At 46.8% G+C, this 27843-nt stretch overlaps 1 protein-coding gene across 1 annotated transcript in view; it reads right to left on the bottom strand.

Annotated features, from left to right (window-relative positions):
- The window catches only part of SOS2 (SOS Ras/Rho guanine nucleotide exchange factor 2), a 98982-nt gene extending 71668 nt beyond the window's left edge, over window positions 1-27314 (bottom strand). Inside the window, exons 1-4 of the mRNA XM_069735329.1 lie at window positions 27076-27314; window positions 15342-15467; window positions 14153-14284; window positions 1102-1266 (exon numbers count right to left, since the gene is read on the bottom strand). Of these exons, the coding sequence (XP_069591430.1) occupies window positions 1102-1266; window positions 14153-14284; window positions 15342-15467; window positions 27076-27162 (510 nt within the window). The 5' untranslated portion in view covers window positions 27163-27314. The remainder of the gene's footprint in view (window positions 1-1101; window positions 1267-14152; window positions 14285-15341; window positions 15468-27075) is intronic.
- Between the last annotated feature and the right edge of the window lie 529 nt (window positions 27315-27843).

Here is a 27843-nt window from a genome sequence, read left to right as displayed (position 1 = left end):
CTTGGGGCGTGCAATGAGATAGGAGGAAAGCAGGGATAGTAATTAGAATATGGTATTTTCAAATATACTTAAAGGAGCTGTCTGATAATAATAATAATAATAATAATAATAATAATAATAATAATAATAATTTTATTTATATAGCGCCAACATATTCCGCAGCGCTTTACAAATTATAGAGGGGACTTGTACAGACAATAGACATTACAGCATAACAGAAATACAGTTCAAAACAGATACCAGGAAGAGTGAGGGCCCTGCTCGCAAGCTTACAAACTATGAGGAAAAGGGGAGACACGAGAGGTGGATGGTAACAATTGCTTTAGTTATTCGGACCAGCTAATAATCAGGGAAATAAAAACAACTTTTCTTAATTGTTTACATTCTGAGCCTGAATACCCATCCTGATAATGCCCAATGGACATAGATTATAAACTCTGATAAACTGAGCACATGTAGGTGTTTTCAGACTCTGGATGTAAACGGGAAAAGTTCCCTTTCACTGATAGAAAGATTCAAAAAAAATAAATAAATGAAAATATAGGATGCCCATTTTCTAAGATTGACATTTTCAAAGGGCGCCCATGAATATTAGATAGAAGTTGCTTGAACGATTGTTGCCAACTCCGCCATACACAGACGCTCGGCCGAGAGCGCTTGTGTCCTTTATGAGAGAGCCTCTGCCAAATTTTCTGGCAATGGTTATTCTCCCTACAAAGCAGAAGGATTGGCCAATGGAAATCCAACGCGCCAGATCCTTCTCTCCCCTATTGGGACTTGTATATAAAGTGCATACATTTACTGAAATCATAAAGAAGGATCAGCGGGAGGACACTGGTCATTTCTGCAAAGATGAATGTGAATCAGCGTGAATCTGAGCCCCATAAACCGACCATCAATTACAGCTCTATACTTCTGGTTGTGGCTTTACCACGTATCACCGCTCAAACCCAGTAAATCAGACTAAGAATACCTGGCGAAACAATGAGGGTGCTGTCCCTGGGCCCTCCAGATAGCCGACTGGCGGAGGGCGCAGGGAGTCGGACCCCACCAATCTAATACTGAAGAATTATCCTTAGTGTCTGGATAGCTGGCTCTCACCTTATCAGCGCACATAGACACTTTAATATCCTGCTGAGAGATCTCATAGTGTCGGATGTTAAAAACGTAGTTTCCTGCTAGCTTTAGGATGTCAGCGGAGATATATTCCAGGACGGCCACAATGTAGAGCGATACATGGTAATCCACCTTGTAGCCGAGCACTTCCTGATATGGAAAAGGAAAGAATCACTCTTAAGAAGCGACAACTAACCGAATCATTGTAAGATGTACAAATGTTATTTAATAAGGACGTCTGTCCCAAAAGTCAGGGTATTAAAGCAAACCAGTCATCTGCCCCCAAAAAAACAAACTATACAGGTCCTTCTCAAAAAATTAGCATATAGTGTTAAATTTCATTATTTACCATAATGTAATGATTACAATTAAACTTTCATATATTATAGATTCATTATCCACCAACTGAAATTTGTCAGGTCTTTTATTGTTTTAATACTGATGATTTTGGCATACAACTCCTGATAACCCAAAAAACATGTCTCAATAAATTAGCATATTTCACCCATCCAATCAAATAAAAGTGTTTTTTAATAACAAACAAAAAAACCATCAAATAATAATGTTCAGTTATGCACTCAATACTTGGTCGGGAATCCTTTGGCAGAAATGACTGCTTCAATGCGGCGTGGCATGGAGGCAATCAGCCTGTGACACTGCTGAGATGTTATGGAGGCCCAGGATGCTTCAATAGCGGCCTTAAGCTCATCCAGAGTGTTGGGTCTTGCGTCTCTCAACTTTCTCTTCACAATATCCCACAGATTCTCTATGGGGTTCAGGTCAGGAGAGTTGGCAGGCCAATTGAGCACAGTAATATCATGGTCAGTAAACCATTTACCAGTGGTTTTGGCACTGTGAGCAGGTGCCAGGTCGTGCTGAAAAATGAAATCATCTCCATAAAGCATTTCAGCCGATGGAAGCATGAAGTGCTCCAAAATCTCCTGATAGCTAGCTGCATTGACCCTGCCCTTGATGAAACACAGTGGACCAACACCAGCAGCTGACATGGCACCCCACACCATCACTGACTGTGGGTACTTGACACTGGACTTCAGGCATTTTGGCATTTCCTTCTCCCCAGTCTTCCTCCAGACTCTGGCACCTTGATTTCCGAATGACATGCAAAATTTGCTTTCATCAGAAAAAAGTACTTGGGACCACTTAGCAACAGTCCAGTGCTGCTTCTCTGTAGCCCAGGTCAGGCGCCTCTGCCGCTGTTTATGGTTCAAAAGTGGCTTTACCTGGGGAATGCGGCACCTGTAGCCCATTTCCTGCACACGCCTGTGCACGGTGGCTCTGGATGTTTCCACACCAGACTCAGTCCACTGCTTCCTCAGGTTCCCCAAGGTCTGGAATCGGTCCTTCTCCACAATCTTCCTCAGGGTCCGGTCTCCTCTTCTCGTTGTACAGCGTTTTCTGCCACATTGTTTCCTTCCAACAGACTTACCATTGAGGTGCCTTGATACAGCACTCTGGGAACAGCCTATTTGTTGAGAAATTTCTTTCTGGGTCTTACCCTCTTGCTTGAGGGTGTCAATGATGGCCTTCTTGACATCTGTCAGGTCGCTAGTCTTACCCATGATGGGGGTTTTGAGTAATGAACCAGGCAGGGAGTTTATAAAAGCCTCAGGTATCTTTTGCATGTGTTTAGAGTTAATTAGTTGATTCAGAAGATTAGGGTAATAGGTCGTTTAGAGAACCTTTTCTTGATATGCTAATTTATTGAGACAGGTTTTTTGGGTTATCAGGAGTTGTATGCCAAAATCATCAGTATTAAAACAATAAAAGACCTGACAAATTTCAGTTGGTGGATAATGAATCTATAATATATGAAAGTTTAATTGTAATCATTACATTATGGTAAATAATGAAATTTAACACTATATGCTAATTTTTTGAGAAGGACCTGTATACCAGCAGAAAATTAGCACTTATATCATGTCTGGCTGTAATCATTCCCTGGTACATTGACTGACAGCTTGTTCTGCAGTGTGTGTGCGTGCAGTGTGTGTACAGGGCAGGATGTCAAAGGCTACGTTCACATTAGCGTTTCCCGACGCTGCGTCGGGAAACGCAGCGGCGACGCACGCGTCATGCGCCCCTATGTTTAACATGGGGGACGCATGCGTTTTTCGCGTTGCGTTTTCCGACACGTGCGTCGTTTTTGACGCTAGCGTCGGACGCAAGAAAATGCAACAAGTTGCATTTTTCTTGCGTCCAATTTTCGTCAAAAAACGACGCACGCGTCGCAAAACGAAGCGTTTTTGCGTGCATCGTGCGTTGCGTCGCCGACGCAACGGCGCGCAACGCTAATGTGAACGTAGCCAAAGAGCTGGGGAGTGATCACAGCATGCTCCTTGTGTAGTGACCATAATCGCTGCCGGCACCTACCCGACAACTGCAAGAGAGCAGCTGCAGGGAGGATATAATCTCATTTTCTCCATGTAGCCGCTGCTGCAGTAAGGCAGCTAGGCATGGCTTAAATGCTATTTATTGTAGAAAAAAAAAAACTATCTCAAGGTACAGTCTGCTTCTGGAGGCAACATGTTCCCTTTAAAAGTAGCAATCAGCATTTTCCGAATTATAAAATTGGATGGCTACTGAGATGTACAAGGTGGGCCATTTATATGGATACACCTAAATAAAATGGGAATGCTTGGTGATATCAACTTCCTGTATGTGGCACATTAGTATATGGGAGGGGGGAACTTTTCAAGATGGGTGGTTACCATGGTTGCCATTTTGAAGTCAGCCATTTTGGATCCAACTTTACTTTTTCCAAAGGGAAGATGTCTTGTGTCATCAAACCTATTGAGAATTTCACAAGAAAAACAATGGTGTGCTTGGTTTTAACGTAATGTTATTCTTTCATTAGTTATTTTCAAGTTTATGACCACTTATAAAATATGTTCAAAGTGCTGCCCACTGTGTTGAATTGTCAATGCAACCCTCTTCTCCCACTCTTGACACACTGATAGCAACACCACAGAAGAAATGCTAGTCTAAGGGGGTCAGATTCCTTGTAGGAATGCTCAGACCTGACACCCATAATGTGGTGATGCACCATCTTGCTGGAAAAACTCAGGGAACATGCCATCTTCAGTGCATAAGGAGGGCATCATAATCGTGTAGCAATTTCAGATATCCAGTGGCATTGAGGTTTCGATTGATGAAGAATGGCCCTACTATCTTTGTACCCCATATACTACCCCATACCATCAATTCTGGGTGTCAGGTCCGAGCATTCCTACATGAACAGTTTCCTGGAAAGTGGATTGGTCATCGTGGGCCATTTGAATGGCCACCAAGTTCTCCCGATCTGACCCCCTTAAGGTGCCGTCACATTAAGCGATGCTGCAGCGATATAGACAACGATGCCGATCGCTGCAGCGTCGCTGTTTAGTCATTGTGTGGTCGCTGGAGAGCTGTCACATAGACAGCTCTCCAGCGACCAACGATGCCGAAGTCCCCGGGTAACCAGGGTAAACATCGGGTTACTAAGCGCAGGGCCGCGCTTAGTAACCCGATGTTTACCCTAACATAGTAACATAGTACATAGTAACATAGTTAGTAAGGCCGAAAAAAGACATTTGTCCATCCAGTTCAGCCTATACTCCATCATAATAAATCCCCAGATCTACATCCTTCTACAGAACCTAATAATTGTATGATACAATATTGTTCTGCTCCAGGAAGACATCCAGGCCTCTCTTGAACCCCTCGACTGAGTTCGCCATCACAGCCTCCTCAGGCAAGCAATTCCAGATTCTCACTGCCCTAACAGTAAAGAATCCTCTTCTATGTTGGTGGAAAAACCTTCTCTCCTCCAGACGCAAAGAATGCCCCCTTGTGCCCGTCACCTTCCTTGGTATAAACAGATCCTCAGCGAGATATTTGTATTGCCCCCTTATATACTTATACATGGTTATTAGATCGCCCCTCAGTCGTCTTTTTTCTAGACTAATTAATCCTATCTGGGTATTGTAGTTCTCCTATCCCCTTTATGAATTTTGTTGCCCTCCTTTGTACTCTCTCTAGTTCCATTATATCCTTCCTGAGCACCGGTGCCCAAAACTGGACACAGTACTCCATGTGCGGTCTAACTAGGGATTTGTACAGAGGCAGTATAATGCTCTCATCATGTGTATCCAGACCTCTTTTAATGCACCCCATGATCCTATTTGCCTTGGCAGCTGCTGCCTGGCACTGGCTGCTCCAGGTAAGTTTATCATTAACTAGGATCCCCAAGTCCTTCTCCCTGTCAGATTTACCCAGTGGTTTCCCGTTCAGTGTGTAATGGTGATATTGATTCCTTCTTCCCATGTGTATAACCTTACATTTATCATTGTTAAACCTCATCTGCCACCTTTCAGCCCAAGTTTCCAACTTATCCAGATCCATCTGTAGCAGAATACTATCTTCTCTTGTATTAACTGCTTTACATAATTTTGTATCATCTGGAAATATCGATATTTTACTGTGTAAACCTTCTACCAGATCATTAATGAATATGTTGAAGAGAACAGGTCCCAATACCGACCCCTGCGGTACCCCACTGGTCACAGCGACCCAGTTAGAGACTATACCATTTATAACCACCCTCTGCTTTCTATCACTAAGCCAGTTACTAACCCATTTACACACATTTTCCCCCAGACCAAGCATTCTCATTTTGTGTACCAACCTCTTGTGCGGCACGGTAGTATTTACCATTGTAAATGTAAAAAAAAACAACAAAAAAAAAAAACACTACATACTTACATTCCTGTGTCTGTCGCGTCCCCCGGCGTCAGCTTCCCTGTACTGTGTAAGCGCCGGCCGTAAAGCAGAGCGGTGATGTCACCGCTGTGCTCTGCTTTACGGCCGGCGCTGACAGTGCAGGGAAGCTGACGCCGGGGGACGCGACAGACACAGGAATGTAAGTATGTAGTGTTTTTTTTTTTTTTACATTTACAATGGTAACCAGGGTAAATATCGGGTTACTAGGCGCGGCCCTGCGCTTAGTAACCCGATGTTTACCCTGGTTACAAGTGAACACATCGCTGGATCGGCGTCACACACACAGATTCAGCGATGTCAGCGGGTGATCCAGGGACGAAATAAAGTTCCAGACTTTCAGCTCCGACCAGTGATGTCACAGCAGGATCCTGATCGCTGCTGCGTGTCAAACACAACGATATCGCTATCCAGGACGCTGCAACGTCACGGATCGCTATCGTTCTAAAGTTGCTCAGTGTGAAGGTACCTTTAGACTTTAATCTTTGGGGTCATCTGAAGGCAATTGTCTATGCTGTGAAGATGCGAGATGTGCAGTATCTGAAATGACGGAAACCTGTGCTAGCATTTCTTCTGCGGTGTTGCCATCAGTGTGTCAAGAGTGGGAGAAGAGGGTTGCATTGAACACATTTTATAAGTGGTCATAAACTTGTAAATAACAAGAATAAAGTTACGTTAAAACCAAGCACGCCATTGTTTTTCTTGTGAAATTCTCAATAAGTTTGATGTGTCACATGACCCTCTTCTCATTGAAAAAAAATAAAGTTGGATCCAAAATGTCCAACTTCAAAATGGCCGCCATGGTCACCACCCAACTTGAAAAGTTTTGACCCTCCCATATACATAATGTGCCACAAACAGGAAGTTGATATCACCAACCATTCCCATTTTATATAGGTGTATCCATATAAATAGCCCACCCTGTAGTTACGCAAATTTTCCTAACCAGCTCTGTAATGAAATCAACACTGAAGTTTCATCAAACATCCGAATAGTGAATTCACATCTCCACTGTTCAGTACTGCTGTATAATCTCCTCCATGCTGCTGTTCCTAATCAGGTGCTTCAGACACAGGAGAGTAGTAATCCCTGGTGTCTATGTGTGGGAAACCTCAAAGCAGCTATTCTCTACCCAGTAGCTCAGGGACAACTGCAGGGGGGAAACTGGTGAAAAATGCAAAAACAGGATTTTTGGTTGCTTACCGTAAAATCTGTTTCTCGGAGCCTCCATTGGGGAACACAGGAACCATGGGTGTATGCTGCTGCCACTAGGAGGCTGACACTATGCACAAAAAAAGTTAGCTCCTCCTCTGCAGTGTACACCCCACCTACTGGCATTATACTCCTCAGTTAGTGAGAAAGCAGTAGGAGATAAATAACAAGGTTGAAAACCATAACCACAAGCATGAGAACTGTAAACGTGAGAACAGTCATAGAGCATAGAACAACAGGAATTGAACAACATGGGAGGGTGCTGTGCCCCCCAATGGAGGCTCCGAGAAACAGATTTTACAGTAAGCAACCAAAAATCCTGTTTTCTCTTTCGCCTCTCATTGGGGGACACAGGAACCATGGGACGTCCAAAAGCAGTCCCTAGGGTGGGAAAAACAGACTACCATCAGGTCAGAGGACTCACCACTGACGCCTGCAAAATCCTTCTGCCTAGGTTGGCGTCCGCCGAAGCGTAGGTATGGACCCTGTAAAATTTGGCAAACCTGTGAATGGAAGACCAGGTTGCCACTTTGCAAAGCTGTAGGGCGGAAAGCCCTGTGGTGTACCGCCCAGGAGGCGTTGACTGCCCGGGTAGAGTGATCCTTTATCCCAGGAGGGGGCACTCAGTTCTTGACCCGGTGAGCCTCCAAAATTGCCGATCTGATCCAGCGAGCAATAGTCGCCTTGGAAGCCCGGCAGGCCTCTGCGGAATGACGAAAAGAGAATCCGTCTTCCGGAAAGCGGACGTTCTATCCAGGTAGATCCTCACTGCCCTGACGAGGTCCAGCTTGTTCAACGATAGCTCCAGAGGATGAGTCGGAGCTGGACAAAAGGAAGGTAGAACAATGTCCTCGTTGAGGTGGAATGTGGAAACCACCTTAGGAAGAAAGGAAGGCGGAGACCTGAGGACCACCTTGTCCTGGTGGATGACCAAGAAAGGAGGTCGGCAAGAGAGTCGCCAACTCGGAAACGCGGCGGATAGAAGTGATGGCCACAAGAAAGGCCACCTTCCAAGACAGAACTGATAGGGGAACCTCCCTGAGAGACTCAAAGGGGGAAACCCTCAGAACGTCCAGTACCAGATTTAAATCCCATGAATCCACAGGGGCCCTGTACGGAGGGACAGCATGGGCCACTCCTTGAAGGAAGGTCTTAACCTGTGGCCGAGAAGATAAAGTCTTCTGAAAAAGGATGGAGAGCGCTGAAACCTGGCCCTTCAGGGAACTAAGTGCAAGGCCCAAATCCAATCCTGCCTGAAAGAAGGCCAAAACGGAAGGCATGGAAAAGGACAAAGGTGAAACGCAGTTGGACTCGCACCAAAGGAAATAAGCCTTCCAGGTACGATAGTAAATCCTGGAAGACAAAGGCTTTCTAGCCTGGATCATGGTGTGAATCACCCGGTCCGAGAGGCCGGATGCTCTTAGAACTGCGGTTTCAACAGCCACGCCGTTAAACTGAGCGACTGAGAATTCGGGTGGCAGATCGGACCCTGAGACAGCAGATCTGCCTGTCTGGAAGGCGCCAAGGGGCGTCCGCGAGAAGATTGACGATGTCCGCAAACCAAGCTCTCCTGGGCCAATCAGAATGACCGGCACCCCTTCCGCTTTGATCTTTTTCAACAGCTTGGGAAGTAAGGGCAGGGGTGGGAACAGAAAGGGCAACACGAACAGCGACCAAGGAATGGCCAGAGCATCGACGCTCACCGCGAGGGGGTCGCGAGACCTGGAGACGAACCGAGGAACCTTCCTGTTCATTGAGGATGCTGTGAGGTCCACGTCCAGAGTCCCCATCGAAGACAAATCTGATAGAAAACCTCCGGATGCAAGGACCATTCCCCTGCCGCGAGGCCTTTGCGGCTGAGGAAGTCGGCAGCCCAACTGTCCACGCCGGGGATATGCACCGCGGATATCACCGGAACCGTTGCCTCTGCCTAGAGGAGGATCTTGGATACCTCAGCCAAGGAGCACTGAGTCCCCCCCTGATGGCTGACATATGCCACTCCCGTGGCATTGTCCATCTGGATTCGGATTGGTAGACCCCTGAGAATCCTTTCCCAGTGATGAAGGGACAGAAAGATGGCCCAAATCTCGAGGACATTGATCGGCAAAGTTGACTCCTGCGCCGACCAACGACTCTGAACAGTCAGGTAGCAAAACACCGCACCCCAGCCGAGCAGGCTGGCGTCCATCGTCACCACTTGCCAGTGAACTGGAAGGAAGGACCTGCCCTGGGAGTTGAGAGGGGACGTCAGCCACCAGTTGAGAGACCGTTTGACCGGGGAGAGAGTCTAATCGGACAATCCAGGGAAAAGACAGACCTGTCCCACTGAGACAGGATGGCTTGCGGAAGAGGCCGTGAGTGAAATTGGGCGAAGGGAATTGCTTCCAATGTTGCTACCATCCTCCCCAGAACCTTCATGGCCGATCGGAAGGAGGGAAACCGAGGACCCAGGAGCAAGCGTACGTCCCGACGAAGGATGGATCTCGTCTTCGGGAAGGAAGACTTTGGTCTGACGAGTGTCGAAGAGCATGGCCAGAAAAACGATGCGCTGAGAAGGAATAAGGCAGGACTTTTGCCGGTTGACCAGCCACCCGAAGCGGGCTAGGGTGTCGAGGACAATGGACAGACTTCCATGAGCTTGAGAAAAGGACGGGGCCTTGATGAGGATGTCGTCGAGGTACGGAAACAGAACCAGGCCTCTCACCCTCAAGATGGCCATCAGCGCCGCCATAATCTTCGTGAATACCCAGGGAGCGGTTGCAAGACCGAACGGCAGGGCGACAAACTGAAAATGGTCCTGAAGCACCGCAAAGCGCAGGAATCGGTGATGTCTCGGGAATATTGGGACATGGAGGTAGGCGTCCTGAATATCTACGGAACACAGAAATTCCTGAACCTCCATGGAAGCAATTACTGAACGAAGGGATTCCATCCTGAAGTGTCTAAGACGAACTCTCCTGTTCAGCAATTTGAGATCCAGAATGGGACGAACCTTGCCATCTTTTTTCGGTACCACAAAAAGATTTGAATAGAAACCTGTGAACCGTTCTTTTCCTGGGACGGGAACGATCACCCCGGCTTTGAGGAGAGAAGCGATGGCTGCGAAGAAACCCGGGACTAGAGCGGGGTCTCTTGGAGGTCGGGATTCGAAGAAACGATCCTGGGGTCATGAAACGAACTCTATTTTGTATCACGCGGATACAACTTCCCTGACCCATGCGTCCTCTACTGAGGAGATCCAGACGTCCCTGAAGAAGAGGAGACGGCCGCCGAGCCTGGGAAGTTGGCTGGGGTTGTGCTGAGAGTGGATCTTCCAGTCCTGGGCCTGGAGGATCTACCCTGGGAGTAGCGAGGACGCCAGGACGAAGTGGACCTATAGGATACCATTTTCTTCTCCTGACGTGCCTGTGGCCTCTGGTGCTGCTGAAAAAAGGAGTTTGGTGCCACGTAGCGACGAAAAGGCCGAAAGGACCGAAATTGCCATCTAGGAGGAGGGCGACGAGGCTTAGCCTGGGGGAGAAGAGAACTTGTACCCCCGGTGGCATCCTTAATGATTTGGTCCAGCTTGGAACCGAAGAGACGTGAGCCTTGAAAGGGCAGACAGGTAAGGGACTTTTTGGAAGATAAGTCCGCCTGCCAGGCCTTGAGCCAAACGGCCCGGCGGATAGCAACAGCATTGCTGGACGCCTGAGCCGCACAGGACGCGGTATGCAGAGAGGCGGAGACCAGGTATTCACCAGCGTGGGAAATCTAGTTGGCAAGCTCCGCCAGCTGCACGGGAGGCGCCCTGTCCAGGATATCTCGACGGAGTTCTTTAGCCCATTTGGAAATGGATTTCGAAACCCAAGTGGAAGCAAAGGCTGGGCATAGAGCAGCTGCAGTCGCTTCAAAGGCTGACTTCACAAAGGATTCTATAACTATCGTTAGAGTCCTTCAGAGATGCTCCGCCGGACAGTGGAAGCACCGTGTTGGTGGACAGCCTGGAAACCGGGGGATCCACCGAGGGAGAGATGGCGGTAAGTTCTGGAGAAAAAGGATACAAAACACCAAGGCGTTTTCCCCTCTGAAAACGTCTGGTTGGGTTGTCTCTTTCTCTGTTCATGATTTCCTCGAATACAGGATGAGGAGCAAAAAACTTGGAAGGTGGTTTAGCCCGTCTAAACGAAACCGCCTGATCTGCGGGTTCCGTAGAGGGATCCTTGATGCCACAGGTTTGGTTTATAGCTCCAATGAGATTCTGAACCATATCCCTCATGGTGGCGATTTGGTTAGAATCCAGCTCCGAAATATCCTCCGAGGGCGCTTCAGAGAACGCTTCGCCTGACTCAGGGGAGGAGGATCGGGAGGACACCGACCGCAGAGGAGGACCGTGTGGCGAGATGGAGCGAGAAGAGGACTCAGACCGTCGTTCCTGTCTGGACCTTTTGCGGCTTATCAAGGAGGTCTCGGATGGAGGCTCCTGCGACCCGCTGGCTACTGCGGGGGTCTGCAGAGGTAATCAATCCAGCACGGACACCCAAGTTTGAGATACCCGTGTTAGATCGGCCACCGATTGTGACAGAGGAGGCCCAGCCTGGGATGGGGGTATCACTCTCTGGCGGATCGGCCGGGGGATCCTGGGCAGTGGGAACAATCGGGTTGCTGCAGGCCTGACAGAGCGGAGAGGACTGACTTGAGGGAAGTTTGCAGTTACAGGACGAACATTCAAAGTACTTAACTAAGGCAGAAGAGGAAGAAGTAGGAGGACGAGAGCGGCCCCCTTTAGAGGTAGACATTTTGAGGAGGTCTGAAGAAAATGCCAGAGGGTTAGGGGACAGCGGAGCAGAGGGGGGTGTCAGTCTGCAGTGCAGAGCTACTCACGGCAGACGAGAAAACGGATACCAGGTGGAGGAAGCAGTCCAGCTTGCGGTGGATCTGAGGAGAGAAGACGAGCCCCTGCTGCAATTCGCGCAGATGGTGAGTGCTGAAGGGGCGCAGGGCAGAATGTGCACTCAGGAAGGTGCGGAGCGCGATGTGTTAAAATACAGATCCGAATGTGCCGAGCAGCGGCGTAGAGGAAGGGGAGGAGTCAGCCGAGATGGAGCCGGACAGAGATTCTCCCGCCCGATGAAAAAGGAAGTGGGCGGAGCGCGGCACCGGAAGCAGGCCCCGGGAAAAGTCGGGGCCTAAATTAGAAGCCGGCGACCGCTGGCCCAGCGGTGCGGGCGCTGCCCGGCTAAGAGGCGCGGCAGCCGCCGCATACAAAGGGGGAGCGCTGCCGCCGGAAGTAGGCCCCGGGAAAGCTGGGGCCTATATTAGAAGCCGGCGGCCGCTGGAAGTAATCAGCGGTGCGGGCACTGCCCGGCCAAGAGGGGCGGCAGCCGCCGCATAGAAAGGGGAGCGCCTGACACTAAGCTAAACTGGAGAGTATAATGCCAGTCGGTGGCGTGTACACTGCAGAGGAGGAGCTAACTTTTTATTTGAATAGTGTCAGCCTCCTAGTTCCAGCAGCATACACCCATGGTTCCCGTGTCCCCCACTGAGAGGCGATAAAGAAACAACCGTGCGTAAATCCGCCACCTCCAGACTGAGCTGCATCAGTTGCCCCATCAGGGCAGTAATAGGACTCATAATGGATCAGAAAATGGTTACGGTCAAAGCTAATGTCACGACTCAGCTGTCAGGTGTCCCGGGACCATGGTTTCCTTCCCTATCCATACCTCCAGCTTGTTCTATTCCCCGGGATACTTCTGGAGATGACGGGGCCGCCACCCTTGCCTTATCTCCTAAGTTAGCCCTTGTCTGTTCTCTTTCCCCACCCAGGGAAGAGGGGCGCTACTGTGCACCGCAGTACACCAACCTTACAAACAAGGCAACACAAATAAGGATAAACTGAAAATACCAGGCATACAAATTATTCACTCACATATAACAGAAAAATGCACTGGGAAGTGGAGGACTGTCGAAAAACCAAAGTAGTAGAAGGAAGGGAATTATCACACTTACAAACCATGCATGAGTCACAGATAACTCCTCCAAAACTCCTCATATAAGCACTTCTCCCCCTAAGCCATGAGGCAAATGCTAGCTCTGACATGAATTAGAATCAGGACCCAGATTATAAAGGGGATGGAGTGGATAACTGAGCTCAGCTGAGAGCTCAGAGTTTCTAACTTTGGCCGATTAACCCCTGTTCTGCCAAAAGAAATAAACACCATTAAAACTAAGGAGAATTGCTTCTTCTCAGCGCAGGAGTAGGAGCAATCAGACTCTGCGGTCTTCTGGCTCCTCTCTGTTGCGGTAACTCTGTGACACTAAGCATGGGATTTATGAAGGGAATTGCTTGCACCAGAAATTTTTAGGGCCTAATACATACGAATATAACAATTTATAGGCACTGCAGCCTCTTCCTCTGTCAGCGGTCACTGGCACCACTCATTACAGGAATGAATATGCGGCTCCACCCCTATCGGAGTGGAGCCCATATTCATAACTTTAATGAGCGGTACCATGTGACCGCTGAACAGGGGAAGAGCTGCGGCACCCGAAGACCATTGGACAGGCAGGGGGAGCGCCAGGAGCCCCAGAAGCAGGCGAGTATGCAACAGTCCTCTCTCCCCTCACCCGCCAACCCCACCGCCGATCATGACTCGAGTATAAGCCGAGAGGGGCACTTTCATCCCCAAAATTTGGGCTGATAGTCTCGGCTTATACTCTAGTATATACGGTATGCCCATATTTTTGTCACTTCTCTTCACCAACTTATTGTCACTTCTCTTCACCATCTTAGATTATTTAGTGCACAAATCAAATTACAAAAATATTTAATCACAGGTTGTAATGTAACAAAATAGGTAAAAAGCCAAGGAGGGTTAAAACTTTCACAAGCCAGAGTAAAAAACTTATTATGAGAAGTCACCTGGATTGATTGGCACGCTTTAAGCTACTTTACAGTTTTCAGAAATAGTGTGACAGCCCTCAACAACCATAATAGTTGTCACCCAGCTTTCTTACCATTTAATACCAGAAGAACGCGATTTGTAGAAGAAATAGTATAAGGAATGGTTACCTTCAGCGATGGGTGGATTTTATCTACAGGAAGCAGCAGGGGATTCCTTCGCTTCCGCTTTTCAATGGCAGACTGAGCATCGGCGATGGCCCACTTGTCGATGGGATGAGGAAAGGTTTTCTGCACTCGCTCCTAAGCAGGATTACAATTATAGATGTCATTAATTGTGGATTTATATCAAGGAAAAAGTGGAGAGGGTACAGAAGCGACCCCCATACATTTATACTTCCATACAGACTTCCCAAGGTCATCTCCTAGAGGTGGGAGGTGGGATGCCCGGTGCCCAAAAAACTAATAACACAAGTACACCACAAACCATTCCTAAATAAGAAATGACACGTGGACCTTAATGAAGACAGAGAGCCTGTCAACACTAAAATGCAAGTCTTGGCAAATGACCAGTAAACCTGTGCCAGACCGGACCACAGCGCAGGGAGATGATGAATGGGTATGTACAGTGTATACTGAACCACAGAAGTTGCCCCACAACTGAACCATTAACACGAAGCCTCCTGTGCCAGACTAGATAACAGTACAAAGAAATGTCAATGTCTTCTCCAGAATTACTGACAGCAAGGACAAGCGGCAGCCAGCCATAACGGACCTCGCTCCCATGCTGCATGTAGAGACATCACAAGAGGTCAGGGGGACGGAGGGCGGCCGGACCCCTGCCAGCATCAGAGCAGCGATATAGTTAAAAGCTTGTAAGGGCTGGGCTCCTAGACTAGCAACTGTTAATAACTGCAGAGGTGGCAAGTAACTAAGGCAGCGAGCATTAAACTACAGAATTAGCCCTCAATTTTTGAGAAAGGAGAAGATTTTTAATACCAAGTACATTGCCCAGCCGTTCATTTTCTCAAGCACTTCAAAACTTCGCTCATTTATAATGTTGAAAAACCTTCCTTCAATAGATTGTCTAAATTCCAAAATCTGTTCTCTCATGACTATTTTGCAACTTGTGGCCATATTATGTGTGAAACAGGAAGATATTAAAGAGCTCTTCAGTTATTAGGCCATCACTAAAAGATTGGTGGGTGTCACATCTCTGACAATCATCTGATTAAAGGGCTGCAGCAGGTATCGTAGCTCCTTCAGCTGAGAGTCAACCCTTCCCCAATCTGATACTGACGGCCAATCAGGCCAAGCCATCATATTTGTACGACTGGAGACCCCCTTTAACTTCACTAACCTCCACATCCTGGACCGTGCGGGGCTGAGCAATGCATAATTTACTAAGAAGCTGTAGGATGAGCTCCTCTATATAGTACAACGAGTCTTCTTTTGCTGACAGCGTGGGGTGTACTTGTTGTTGGACCTGGGGAGAGAAAAAATATTAAGATTTTATGAAAAGGCTAGAATGGAATATGCTTACCATTTTATTACTGAGCATTTTAGTCCAAAAATAATAAAAAAAATACCACTAATTAAAATATCCTAAAAACGCTTCTCCGCTGTCCCTTAGAGGTAATATGGAGAAGGGTGGCCAATATGACGGCCAGTACAGCTTCCACAGCAGAAATCACACTTCTTTCCTGGCGATGCCATGACATCTCCTTTCCTACCCAAGACAGTGGGAGGCCGTACGGTAGGCCATACTACCCATCATCAATTTATATTGGCGTCCACAGGAAATTGCGCAGCATTTATCCGACGCCTGAGGCTTTGATAATGCTAAAAAAAAAAAAGTTGATTAACAGGCAAAACCAGAATGCGGGTACATGGCTGCCAGAGCAGGGTGTGTCCGCTGCAGAATAAAGTCACGTCTTACCAACTCATCTGAGAAAGGAATCCTCTACGTTATTACACGGTCATGCCGTTACTGGCCGGGATTGGCAAGCGGCTGCCGGCAACAGTCACCCAGTCCTGAACTGCCACCTGCTTGGTAAGGCGAAGCCCGTGGGCCCACTACTAGGTTACTTATCCTTCTCATGTATTACACAGATTGACTTTTTTAATTTTAATGGGGCCGTGTAATCCTTCAGCAGACAAGGCGACCCACTGGCTGCTTTCTCTGATTTAAAGGGGTTCATGGACATTAAAAAACAGTAATATCACAAAAGCAGGCTGTGACTGGCTGGCCCATGTCCCGACATGTTGCCCCCATGGCCAACATGTCATCATGCACAAGTGTGATCAGATCTGTGTGGGCACGTGTATGGGGGAGGTTGGGAAGAATAGCTGCGAGATGACAGAGCATTGAGCCGACAGCTGTGCGGCCACATATAGAAATGGGGGGAAATAATTACAGCAAATTGTCACAAAGTCGAAGGAAAAAAAAAAAAAAAAAAAAGAAGTAAAAACCATAAAGAGCCAATATTTCTGAAAAAGCCCCGAATCTACTCAATGTAACACACAGCGCCAGGCCACGCAGCAGCACACAGGCTGTCCTGGCCAGTGCTTCTCCTGCTCCGATTCCACAAGACAAGAATAGTCTGTAACCTGAGCTCCATTTAATGACTGCAGCTCATTTTCCAAGCACTTTGGGGGTATTAATGGATTCTTGTTTGCCTCGGAGAGCATGACAGCTCGCTCTGATCCAAACGCAGCTCAGCGCAGATATACCAGCCACATAGGCGTCTGGTACTTACTACGGAGGAGGATAAGCTGGGCACAGTGTAGGTTTACACCCGTCGATTCCTTCACGGACATACAGTCATGGCCAAAAGTATTAACACCCCTGCAATTCTGTCAGATAATACTCATTTTCTTCCTTAAAATGATTGCAAACACAAATTCTTTGTTATTATTATCTTCATTTAATTTGTCTTAAATGAAAAAACACAAAAAGAATTGCCCTAAAGCCAAATTGGATATAATTCCACACCAAACATAAAAAAGGGGGTGGACAAAAGTATTGGCACCATTCGAAAAATCATGTGATGCTTCTCTAATTTGGGTAATTAACAGCACCTGTAACTTACCTGTGGCACCTAACAGGTGTTGGCAATAACTAAATCACACTTGCAGCCAGTTGACATGGATTAAAGTTGACTCTACCTCTGTCCTGTGTCCTTGCGTGTACCACATTGAGCATGGAGAAAAGAAAGACCAAAGAACTGTCTGAGGAGTTGAGAAACCAAATTGTGAGGAAGCATGAGCAATCTCAAGGCTACAAGTTCATCTCCAAAGATCTGAATGTTCCTGTGTCTACCGTGCGCAGTGTCATCAAGAAGTTTACAGCCCATAGCACTGTGGCTAACCTCCCTAGATGTGGACGGAAAAGAAAAATTGACAAGAGATTTCAATGCAAGATTGTGCGGATGTTGGATAAAGAACCTCGACTAACATCCAAACAAGTTCAAGCTGCCCTGCAGTCCGAGGGTACAACAGTGGCAACCCGTACTATCCGTCGGCGTCTGAATGAAAAGGGACTGTATGGTAGGAGACCCAGGAAGACCCCACTTCTTACCCCGAGACATAAAAAAGCCAGGCTGGAGTTTGCCAAAACTTACCTGAAAAAGCCTAAAACGTTATGGAAGAATGTTCTCTGGTCAGATGAGACAAAAGTAGAGCTTTTTGGGCAAAGGCATCAACAGAGTTTACAGGGGAAAAAAAGAGGCATTCAAAGAAAAGAACACGGTCCCTACAGTCAAACATGGTGGAGGTTCCCTGATATTTTGGGGTTGCTTTGCTGCCTCTGGCACTGGACTGCTTGACCGTGTGCATGGCATTATGAAGTCTGAAGACTACCAACAAATTTTGCAGCATAATGTTGGGCCCAGTGTGAGAAAGCTGGGACTCCCTCAGAGGTCATGGGTCTTCCAGCAGGACAATGACCCAAAACACACTTCAAAAAGCACTAGAAAATGGTTTGAGAGAAAGCACTGGAGACTTCTAAGGTGGCCAGCAATAAGTCCAGACCTTAATCCCATAGAACACCTGTGGAGAGATCTAAAAATGGCAGTTTGGAGAAGGCACCCTTCAAATATCAGGGACCTGGAGCAGTTTGCCAAAGAAGAATGGTCTAAAATTCCAGCAGAGCATTGTAAGAAACTCATTGATGGTTACTGGAAGCGGTTGGTTGCAGTTATTTTGGCTAAAGGTTGTTCAACCAAGTATTAGGCTGAGGGTGCCAATACTTTTGTCTGGCCCATTTTTGGAGTTTTGTGTGAAATGATCAATGTTTTGCTTTTTGCTTCACTCTCTTTTGTGTTTTTTCATTTAAGACAAATTAAATGAAGATAATAATACCAAATAATTTGTGTTTGAAATCATTTTCAGGAAGAAAATGAGTATTATCTGACAGAATTGCAGGGGTATCAATACTTTTGGCCATGACTGTATACCTCTAATCTAGTGGGCACAAAATCACCTCGAATCTCCTGATCCGGACAATCCACTGCACAGAGAAAGGGGTTACATATATATAGTTACATAGTTATTAAGGTTGAAGGAAGACTATAAGTCCATCTAGTTCAACCCATAGCCTAACCTAACATGCCCTAACATGTTGATCCAGAGGAAGGCAAAAAAAACCCATGTGGCAAAGAGTAAGCTCCACATTGGGGAAAAAAATTCCTTCCCGACTCCACATACGGCAATCAGACTAGTTCCCTGGATCAACGCCCTATCAAGGAATCTAGTGTATATACCCTGTAACATTATACTTTTCCAGAAAGGTATCCAGTCCCCTCTTAAATTTAAGTAATGAATCACTCATTACAACATCATACGGCAGAGAGTTCCATAGTCTCACTGCTCTTACAGTAAAGAATCCGCGTCTGTTATTATGCTTAAACCTTTTTTCCTCCAAATGCAGAGGATGCCCCCTTGTCCCGGTTTCAGGTCTATGATTAAAAAGATCATCAGAAAGGTCTTTGTACTGTCCCCTCATATATTTATACATTAAAATAAGATCACCCCTTAGTCTTCGTTTTTCCAAACTAAATAGCCCCAAGTGTAATAACCTATCTTGGTATTGCAGACCCCCCAGTCCTCTAATAACCTTGTCCAATAATTACAATCACCAATCCATGGGTGCGTGATCACTTAAGGCATGACCGCTGGAACCCCCCCACACCTCAATGATGAGTCCACAGGTGTGAGATTACTCAGGGTCCGACTGTTGGGACCCTCCAATGATCAATCCATGGTGGTGCAATCACTCAGGGTGTGCCTGTTGAGACCCCCTTCATCAATCCACGGGTATGGAACCACTTAGGGTATGTGCACACGCTGCGGATCCGCAGCCTTTCCGCAGCTGCGGGTCCGCAGCAGTTTCCCATGAGTTTACATTACAATGTAAACCTATGGGAAACAGAAAACGCTGTGCCCATGCTATGGAAAAAAACGCGCGGAAACGCAGCGGTTTACATTCTGCAGCATGTCACTTCTTTCTGCGGATTCCGCAGCGGCTTTACACCTGCTCCAATAGAAAACCGCAGGTGTAAAACCGCAGTGAAATCCGCAGAAAAACCGCAGTAAATCCGCAATAAATCTGCAGCAAAAACGCAGCGTTTTTGCCCTGCAGATTTATCAAATCCGCTGCGGAAAAATCCATAGAGGACCATTATACGTGTGCAAATAGCCTAAGAGTCCCACCGCTGGGTCCCCCAAACACTCAATTCATGGGTTTGCAGTCACTCATGGTCTGACCGCTGGGAAAACCAATAATCAATCCATAGGTGAGCAATCACTCAAGTTCTGACTACTGGGACCCCCCAATAATCAATCCATGGGTCTGCCATCACTCAGGGTCTGACCACTAGGACCCCCAAATAATTAACCCATGGGTGTGCAATCATTTGAGGACTGACCGCTGGGATTCCCAGATGATCAATCGACTGTTGTGCGATAACTCAGGGTCATGAGAACTACTCACTTTAATATCTGGTGTGTAAAATTCCAGGAAGGATTATACAGTCATGTTGATAGACTTCCACAGTAAGTACACCAGCCTTATCAAGAATAAGAGATCAATGTAATAATGCATGCAGTTTATATTGTGAAAACTGGAATAAAAATGGAATAAATGTCGCTATAATAATAACTGGCAACAGATCTGTTTTAAATGAACATCTGATGACATTAAACCATAAATAAAAGCTGCAGCACGTGAAACCGCCCAATATGTCCTAACACGGCTCACAATGGAGTCCATATATTTGATCCCCTGCAGCGATTTTTATGGCAATGTAAAAAAAGTGTAAAAAAAAAAAAAAAAAAAAAAAAGATCATGATTAAAGAGGTATTAAAAGTGCGGATCCCAGAAGAGGAACCCACATCTATCTACAGAGATGCCCTGATCCGCACTGTGGCGGACGATGGCTTCACCTATCAGGATAATCCACCAATACTCTACAGCTCCAATACTCTAACACCCCTGGGACCCACATTATATGGGTAACAGGAGTCTAGGTGACTTCCCAGAAGGTTCATGTGACATGGCACGGTTCATGTCACGTACCCCTTGTGATGACGACTTCTTCCAGAGATAATTTATGAATAGTACAAACACTCCCATGTCAGGACCGTGAAGGGAGCAGAAGGGATGCTTGTTCTCCAGTGAAGCATTTCACACTCACAAGTGTCAGAGATTCTTGGAAATAGAGACCATCGTGGCAAGAACAAGCAAATAACGTTAAAATGCAGCTCAACTGGCAATAAAGAATTAGGGTATGTTCAATATAACATCCAATCCGCAGCGCCCAGATGTTACAGCATCTCCACTATGCGTTCTCTACTCTCTGGACTCCTCTCTAGCACTCTGGCACCACTCCAATCCATCCTACACTCTGCTGCCCGACTAATCCACCTGTCTCCCCTCTACTCCCCAGTTCAAAACCCTCACAATGACATAAAAAAAAGCCATCCACAACCTGTCTCCTCCATACATCTGTGACATGGTCTCCCGGTACTTACCTACACGCAACCTTTGATCCTCTCAAGATCTCCTTCTCTTCTCCCCTCTCATCTCTTCTTCCCACAACCATATCCAAGACTTCTCCCATGCTTCCCGTATACTCTGGAACTCTCTACCCCAACACATCAGACTCTTGCCTACCATAGAAACCTTCTAAAAGAACCTGAAGACCCACCTCTTCCGACAAGCCTACAGCCTGCAGTGATCCTGAACCGCCACACAACTTGCCCGACCCTCTCCTAGTGTTTCATCACCCATCCCCTGCTGACTGTGAGCCCTCACAGGCAGGGTCCTCTCTTCTTATGTACCCGTGTGCCTTGTTTTGTGCTCATGTTTAATGTATTTGTCTATATTTGCCCCGTATTCACATGTAAAGGGCCATGGAATAAATGGCGCCACAAAAATGTATAATAATAATGCTGCTTTCAAAGACACAGGTGGCAGACCTGCGTATCCGGACATGCGGCGCGTCTTTCCAGACCGCAGCATGTCTATTTATCTTGCAGAGACGCTCAGTCTCTGCAAGATAAATAGCACAGTCCTATGTATAGGATGCGGTGATTCCGCACAGTTCATTGAACACATGTGGAATCACTGCGTGTACAAAAGCCGGCAGCGCTTTGGACGGAGCGGGTATCTGCTGCGTCCAAAGCGCTGCCTTTACAGAACGTGGAAACATATCCTAAGGATGTTATCCAAATCAGGCTATTAGCGAGGGTGGGATCCTAGATAAAGAGCTGAACAGCGTACCCTGCTGAGTCTTCCAGTGATCAGTGTGATCTGTCGGAAAGAGAATATTAAGTTTCCTATTTCCCTGCAGCGCCTCTGCAGGAGAAATGAAGCACTGCACATTTCTCAGACACACCAATGGAGGTGGCATAATTATTTTTGGAGAGGGAACTCATTACTTTTTAAGGGAGATTTATATGTAACACTAGATGGTGGCCCGATTCTAACGCATCGGGTATTCTAGAATATGCATGTCCACATAGTATATTGCCCAGCACAGAGCCACGTAGTACAGGGTGGAGCGCGGTAATTTGCTGATTTGGGAATGAAATAAAAAAATTATGATCATTAGAAAAATTTATTTTATATTTTAATTATACTGAACAGTAATGGAATTTTTAAATTACATGGTTTTAAATAGTGTATCTGGCAAATGTCGACCTTCGCTATCCACACACTGCTGCATACGTTTTCTGAAGTTTTCATGAACTCTAACAAGCATGTCCACTGGTATTCTGCCAATTTCAGCTTCAATATTGTTCCTTAGGTCTTCCAAGGTGTTGGGACGGTTGATATACACCTTAGACTTCAGGTAACCCCAAAGGAAAAAATCGCATGGGGCTAAATCTGGTGAGCGTGCTGGCCAGTTCACATCTCCCCTCAAAGAGATAAGCCGTCCAGGAAACATTTGCCTCAAATAATCCTGTATCATAGACAAGTACCGTTCGGAGTTCACAGTTATGGCACGACCATTATCCTGAAAAAAGTAAGGACCAATGATGCCTACTCGTGATATGGCGCACCACACAGTGACGCGGTCCGAATGCAGAGGTCTCTCGTGAAACTTCTCTGGGGTTTGTTTCACTCCAGTAACGCATATTTTGTTTGTTTACACACCCACTGAGGTGAAAATGTGCCTCATCAGAAAAAAACACAATTGCGTCACGGGGTATCGTTGCTAACATGTCTTCACAAGAGGTCCGCCGTGTCAAATAGTCCCATGCTGACAAATGTTGGACCACGCACATTTTATACGGGTGAAAATTCAGTTCATCATGAAGAATCCGGTGGAGAGAACGTCTTGAAATGCCAAGAGCAAATGATTGCTTCCGAGCAGAGCGTTTCGGAGATTGCAGTACTGCTGCTCTAACTCTCTCGATGTTTTGTGGTGTTGTAATCCTTCTCTCAGGTCCCCTTCGTACACATGACACATTCCCTGCTGTTCTGAATGCATTCACCCAATTTACAATTGATTGCCGTCCAGGAACACGTCCGCGTGGAGGAACAGCGAATTGTAAACGAAAAGCACGCTGCACTGCAATGATCGAGTGGGCATTTGAAAAATACGCTTCAACACAAAATGACCTCTCCTCACGTGTCCACTGCATGATGGCAACTGAAAGGCAGAGGAATACAAATCTCCCATCAGCCACTGTAAGCCACACCCACTCTCCCCTCTCTTCGACCGACAGTGCTGCCACAGCATGCAGTGCAAAAAAGCAAATTACCGCGCTCCACCCTGTATATTGCACAGCCCACGCAGTATATTGCCCAGTTAATGGAGTGCGTGACACCGCGCTCCGGTAACGCTGGCATTAACCCTGTGTGAGGGCTGACTGGATGACTGGAGGGGGTATGGAGCGGGCACTGCCTGCGGGGAGGAAAGAGCGGCCATATTGCAGCCGGACTGTGGCCGTCACTGATTGGTCGTGGGCGTTTTGCCACGACCAATCAGCGACTTGGATTCCATGACAGACAGAGGCCACAATCAATGAATATCCGTAACAGAAAGACAGACAGAAGGACAGACAGAAGGACGGAAGTGACCCTTAGACAATTATATAGTAGAAGGGCACACTACTTGCATCGTCCCAGGTGCTGGTAACCCAAGCTACGATGCCGATTTATGGAAATTTTTGTTTCATCACACCCTAAAATATGCTTTCTGGTTCCAGAGATGGACATATTCTTTAATATTCCATCATCAGTGACCTAAAATGAACATTCCCTTTAACTACTCAATTAGCCATTTTATGTTTTAGTTCAAAGTTGCACGTGGATCAATCTGTTCAGGAATTTGGAAGACGACATAAGCTATACAGCGGGAGACAAATGAGGGCCATAAAGCTGAGGCATACTGTGGCGCTGAGGTACAAGGCATAAAAGTATATAAAACCTCAACTTCCTGTTCGTACCTGGTGACAGTAGACAGCAAGAGGTTTACTAGCAGTCAGAGCAAGATGGATAAAGAATGGACAAGTCTGCGGAGTCAGCAGACAATGGGCATCGGGAATTGCCCCCCATTGATGAAAACATTATTAAGGGGAATAACAAAAATTAACAATAGATATGGTCTCCATGGTGCCACCAAAACTGGCAGGATCAACTAAAGGGGGTCTCTGGTTAGCAAAAATCATCAGACGGGGGTCCCCTCTTTGGGATCCTCATCTCTTGCCTGCAGAGTATGCATTTCTGGAGGACCCATCCTGTCCTGCATTACACAGGCATCCCACTGCTTTGCATGGGCACCGTGCAATACTTCATCTATCCTGTGGTAGCGCTGCAGGGAACTGCCCCACAAATCACAGCTGATCTCTGGAGGTCTGAGCACTTTCACAGCCGGAGCTGCTGGGGGACATGGATATTTCATGTAAAACACTGCAGATAGAAATCTAATCACCTACAATGGTTCTTCTTGAAGAAAACTGGGAATTTTTGACATATAGGTGAAATGTTCACTTCTCCATAAAAGTCTCATCCTCTGGGCTCAGAGCATCATAGCAAGTCCCTGCAAAACAACGGGATCGGGAAGTCTCGCTCTTCAAAAGACGGCTTTGTCCTCAGCCCTTACGGGATCTGGACAGAGGGGCCTATGTTACCTTTCAAATATTCGTTCTTCCTGCGGCGGACTCTACGTTCTGCTGCAGTGATGACCTCTTAGCACTTGGACATTTGACCGCTGCCGCCAATCACTGGCTGTAGCCAGTCCAGCGAGAATAGGAAATACAGAGACTGTACTTTTGGAAGATTGGCGATGGGTGATCAGTAAGTGGAGCATACTCCATTGTTTAAGTATTAAAATATTTGGGGTATTTTATGAAAAAAATAAAATAAAATGTTCAGGGGTGGACAAGCCATTTAAGTTAATGCAGTTATACCTTTTGATTTCAGATTGAAATTCTCATTGACACGGAACTTTGGGGGGTCCCGGCAGTTAGACCACCACTGATTATGGATTTGGAAAGGTGATAAATGTTATTCTTAGGACGAGCCAATTGTCTGTTTAAGTAAATACCCGTATTCCCCATAAAATAACAATTCGGGATTATCTTCTCATTCCTCTGTGTTGCCACGTTCCTCTGTTATTCCTCCTAGAAATGTATGAATAAATTGACAACTGGGTGTTACCATTCATTGGCGTGCGCCCCGTCACAGGCAGCACTGATTGGGCAGTGTGAGGACTTCCAGCCAGTAACAACAAGCAGTCAATTTACATGACATTTCTAGGAGGAATTACAGAGGAACGGCACAATACAAATTTGGAAAGGAAGAAGCTACAGAATTATTATCTTATGGCGAGTAGAAGTAGCTACTAGATGTCCTGTACAAGTGCTCTAGATGTAAGGGACCACCTGAAATCACATGGGTAGGTCCCTCCCGGAGGGCAAATTGTCAGCAGAGCTCACCCCTAATAGCAGATCCACAGCCCATGTATATGGCTGGAGTGCGGAAGGTTGAAGAGAAGCCTAAAGGAACGGTCATCCAACTTGGCTATGGCTCCTGAACTTTTTCCGCACCCTCCTATGCTCGTGAATCAGCAAGCTCAGGATGAACAATGCTATATCGCCTCCTTACATAAAAAAATGCATATAACTTGGGATGTACAGGTGAAAAAATTATACGGGTCATTTATAGGGTCCACTATTACAGTGTTCTGCTGCTAGTGTTCAGAAGCTGAATGCATGCTGGGATGTATAGTTCATCACATGATGATCAGCTCCCCGACCGTGTACACAGACTGATAAAGGTGAGGCGATACCAGAGAAGGCCTGAAGCGATTTTATGGTTCCTATACAAGTCAGTTAGGCCCGAAGAGCAGCAGACGGTTGATCGCTACCATAAATGAGCAAGTGGCTTCTTGTAAATATCCAGGGATCCGCTACCTGCCAAGAGCCCCCCGGCGGCTCATCCTGGAGATGCTCAAGGTTGGCTGCCAGAAGCGGAGAACTAGCGGTTGACAAGTCAATGTCTGATCCATTCGCGCCCCATAATAAAGCCACGTCATCAACATTGCACCATAAAGGGAACTACGCCAGTCAACAATGCGATTGGCGGGGTCTGCCCACTGAGACCCTCACGGATATGAACTGCACAGTGGCCTTACTAAATCAAATGGGGCTCCCTGGAGAGCTGTGTGATGGCATTTCTCAAGGATCCGCCATGACATACTTATTACCCCATGTCTGGTACCTCAGCATTCATGTGTACAAAGCAACAAACTGCAATACCAGGCACAGACACCTGGACAAGAGAGGCGCTGTTTACAATGAAAAAAATATCACGTCTCACGCAATACGGCCTGTCCAGAGTCCTAGAGCACAACTCCCACCGGATGCTATTTTCTAACAAATTATCAAAGTAGGTAATGAAGATAAAAAATAGAAAATTCTGAATTATGGCCTTTTACCTGTAATATTGGCCCAGCAGTCAGCACAGACACTGCCAGAACTGCAAGGTAGTCTACACAGCAGTGTGCACACACTACAACCCCCAGCATGCTCAGAGGCCTCTTCAGATTAGATCAGAGGGTCAGTGAATACCTACTGTATGACTGGTATCTGCCAATAATCCGGCACACTGCACATGATCACAACACATGAACAAGCAAAAGGCGATTCCTGGAATCCGGCAGGCAGGTGATAACCAAACAATCCAGGAGGTTGGATAATCCGACACCCCACTGCTGACAATCCCCTGACACTTACAGACCTTGGAACTTTCAGGATTTTATTATTATTATACATTTTTATAGCGCCATTTATTCCATGGCGCTTTACATGTGGATTTCTGGGCTATCAGATGCCAGGATTCTTCCTGCGATATCCAGCTGACCCAAGTCATCAGAACCTAACCCTGCTCCATTTACTAGGGGTATGCTGGTATTTGTAGTTCTTCATACCCAAACATGTCACCTTATGCCACATGAAAACTACATCTCCCAGCATGCCCCGTTATTGAGCTAACAGCCAACAAACGGCAGAGAACCGTGGGAAGTGTAGTTCTCAGGTACATGGCGGCTAGAGAGCTTCTTCCATCCTTCCCTCAGTCTCACCTTCCTCAGGGCAGGCACGAAGAGCCCCCGCCACTTCAGGCCGTTCTCCTCGCTGAAGAAGTCGTACGTCTGCGGGGAGGGCTGCATGGTCCCGGCCTCATGGGACTCCCTCCGCCTGTAACCCGTCGCCGCTCAGTCAGGTCTGGGGTCCCGGGCGGCCCCCATCATGCCGGGCCTCAGGACACCACGGCCGCTGCTGCTTGTTGTTGTGATGGGATCCGGCTTCCTCTGGGAGACTCAGCAGCCCTCCCTCCCCTGCCCGCACAGACTGCACGGAGCATGCGCGAAAGAGAGGAGGCGGGGCGAGACAGGGGCGGGGTGACGGTGGAACGGGAGGAGGCGGGGTGAGGGTGGAATGGGAGGAGGAGGCGGGGCTCAGTTACAGGGGAGCTCCACAACAGAGGGCCTGCCTGGAGACCTCCGTTAAATTCTTCAGGACGCAGACAACTTTCATTTTTTCTTTCCCTTGCTTGTTTTCGGTACCCAGAGCTGTAGTTTTAAATGCCAGCATCATGGGCTCCATGCATTTTCATCACGCAGCAAACAAAAAAAAAATTGTGCTGTTTCAATTTTTTTCTCTAATTTAAGGGTTAAATAATTGACTGTTTTGATAGATGGGGCTCCTAGGAACACAGCATTGACACAGGTGTGCCAAATGCGGGTTTATGAAAATTGTCTCAACTTCAATGACTGGTTCTTCAGCCCTGATTTAAAAAACAAACAAGGATTTTATTATTATATTATTATTATTATTGTTATACATTTTTA

The sequence above is a fragment of the Ranitomeya imitator genome, chromosome 1, assembly GCF_032444005.1.
Source record: "Ranitomeya imitator isolate aRanImi1 chromosome 1, aRanImi1.pri, whole genome shotgun sequence".
NCBI classification, from domain to species: Eukaryota; Metazoa; Chordata; class Amphibia; order Anura; family Dendrobatidae; genus Ranitomeya; species Ranitomeya imitator.
This window is presented reverse-complemented; position numbering and strand designations above follow the sequence as displayed.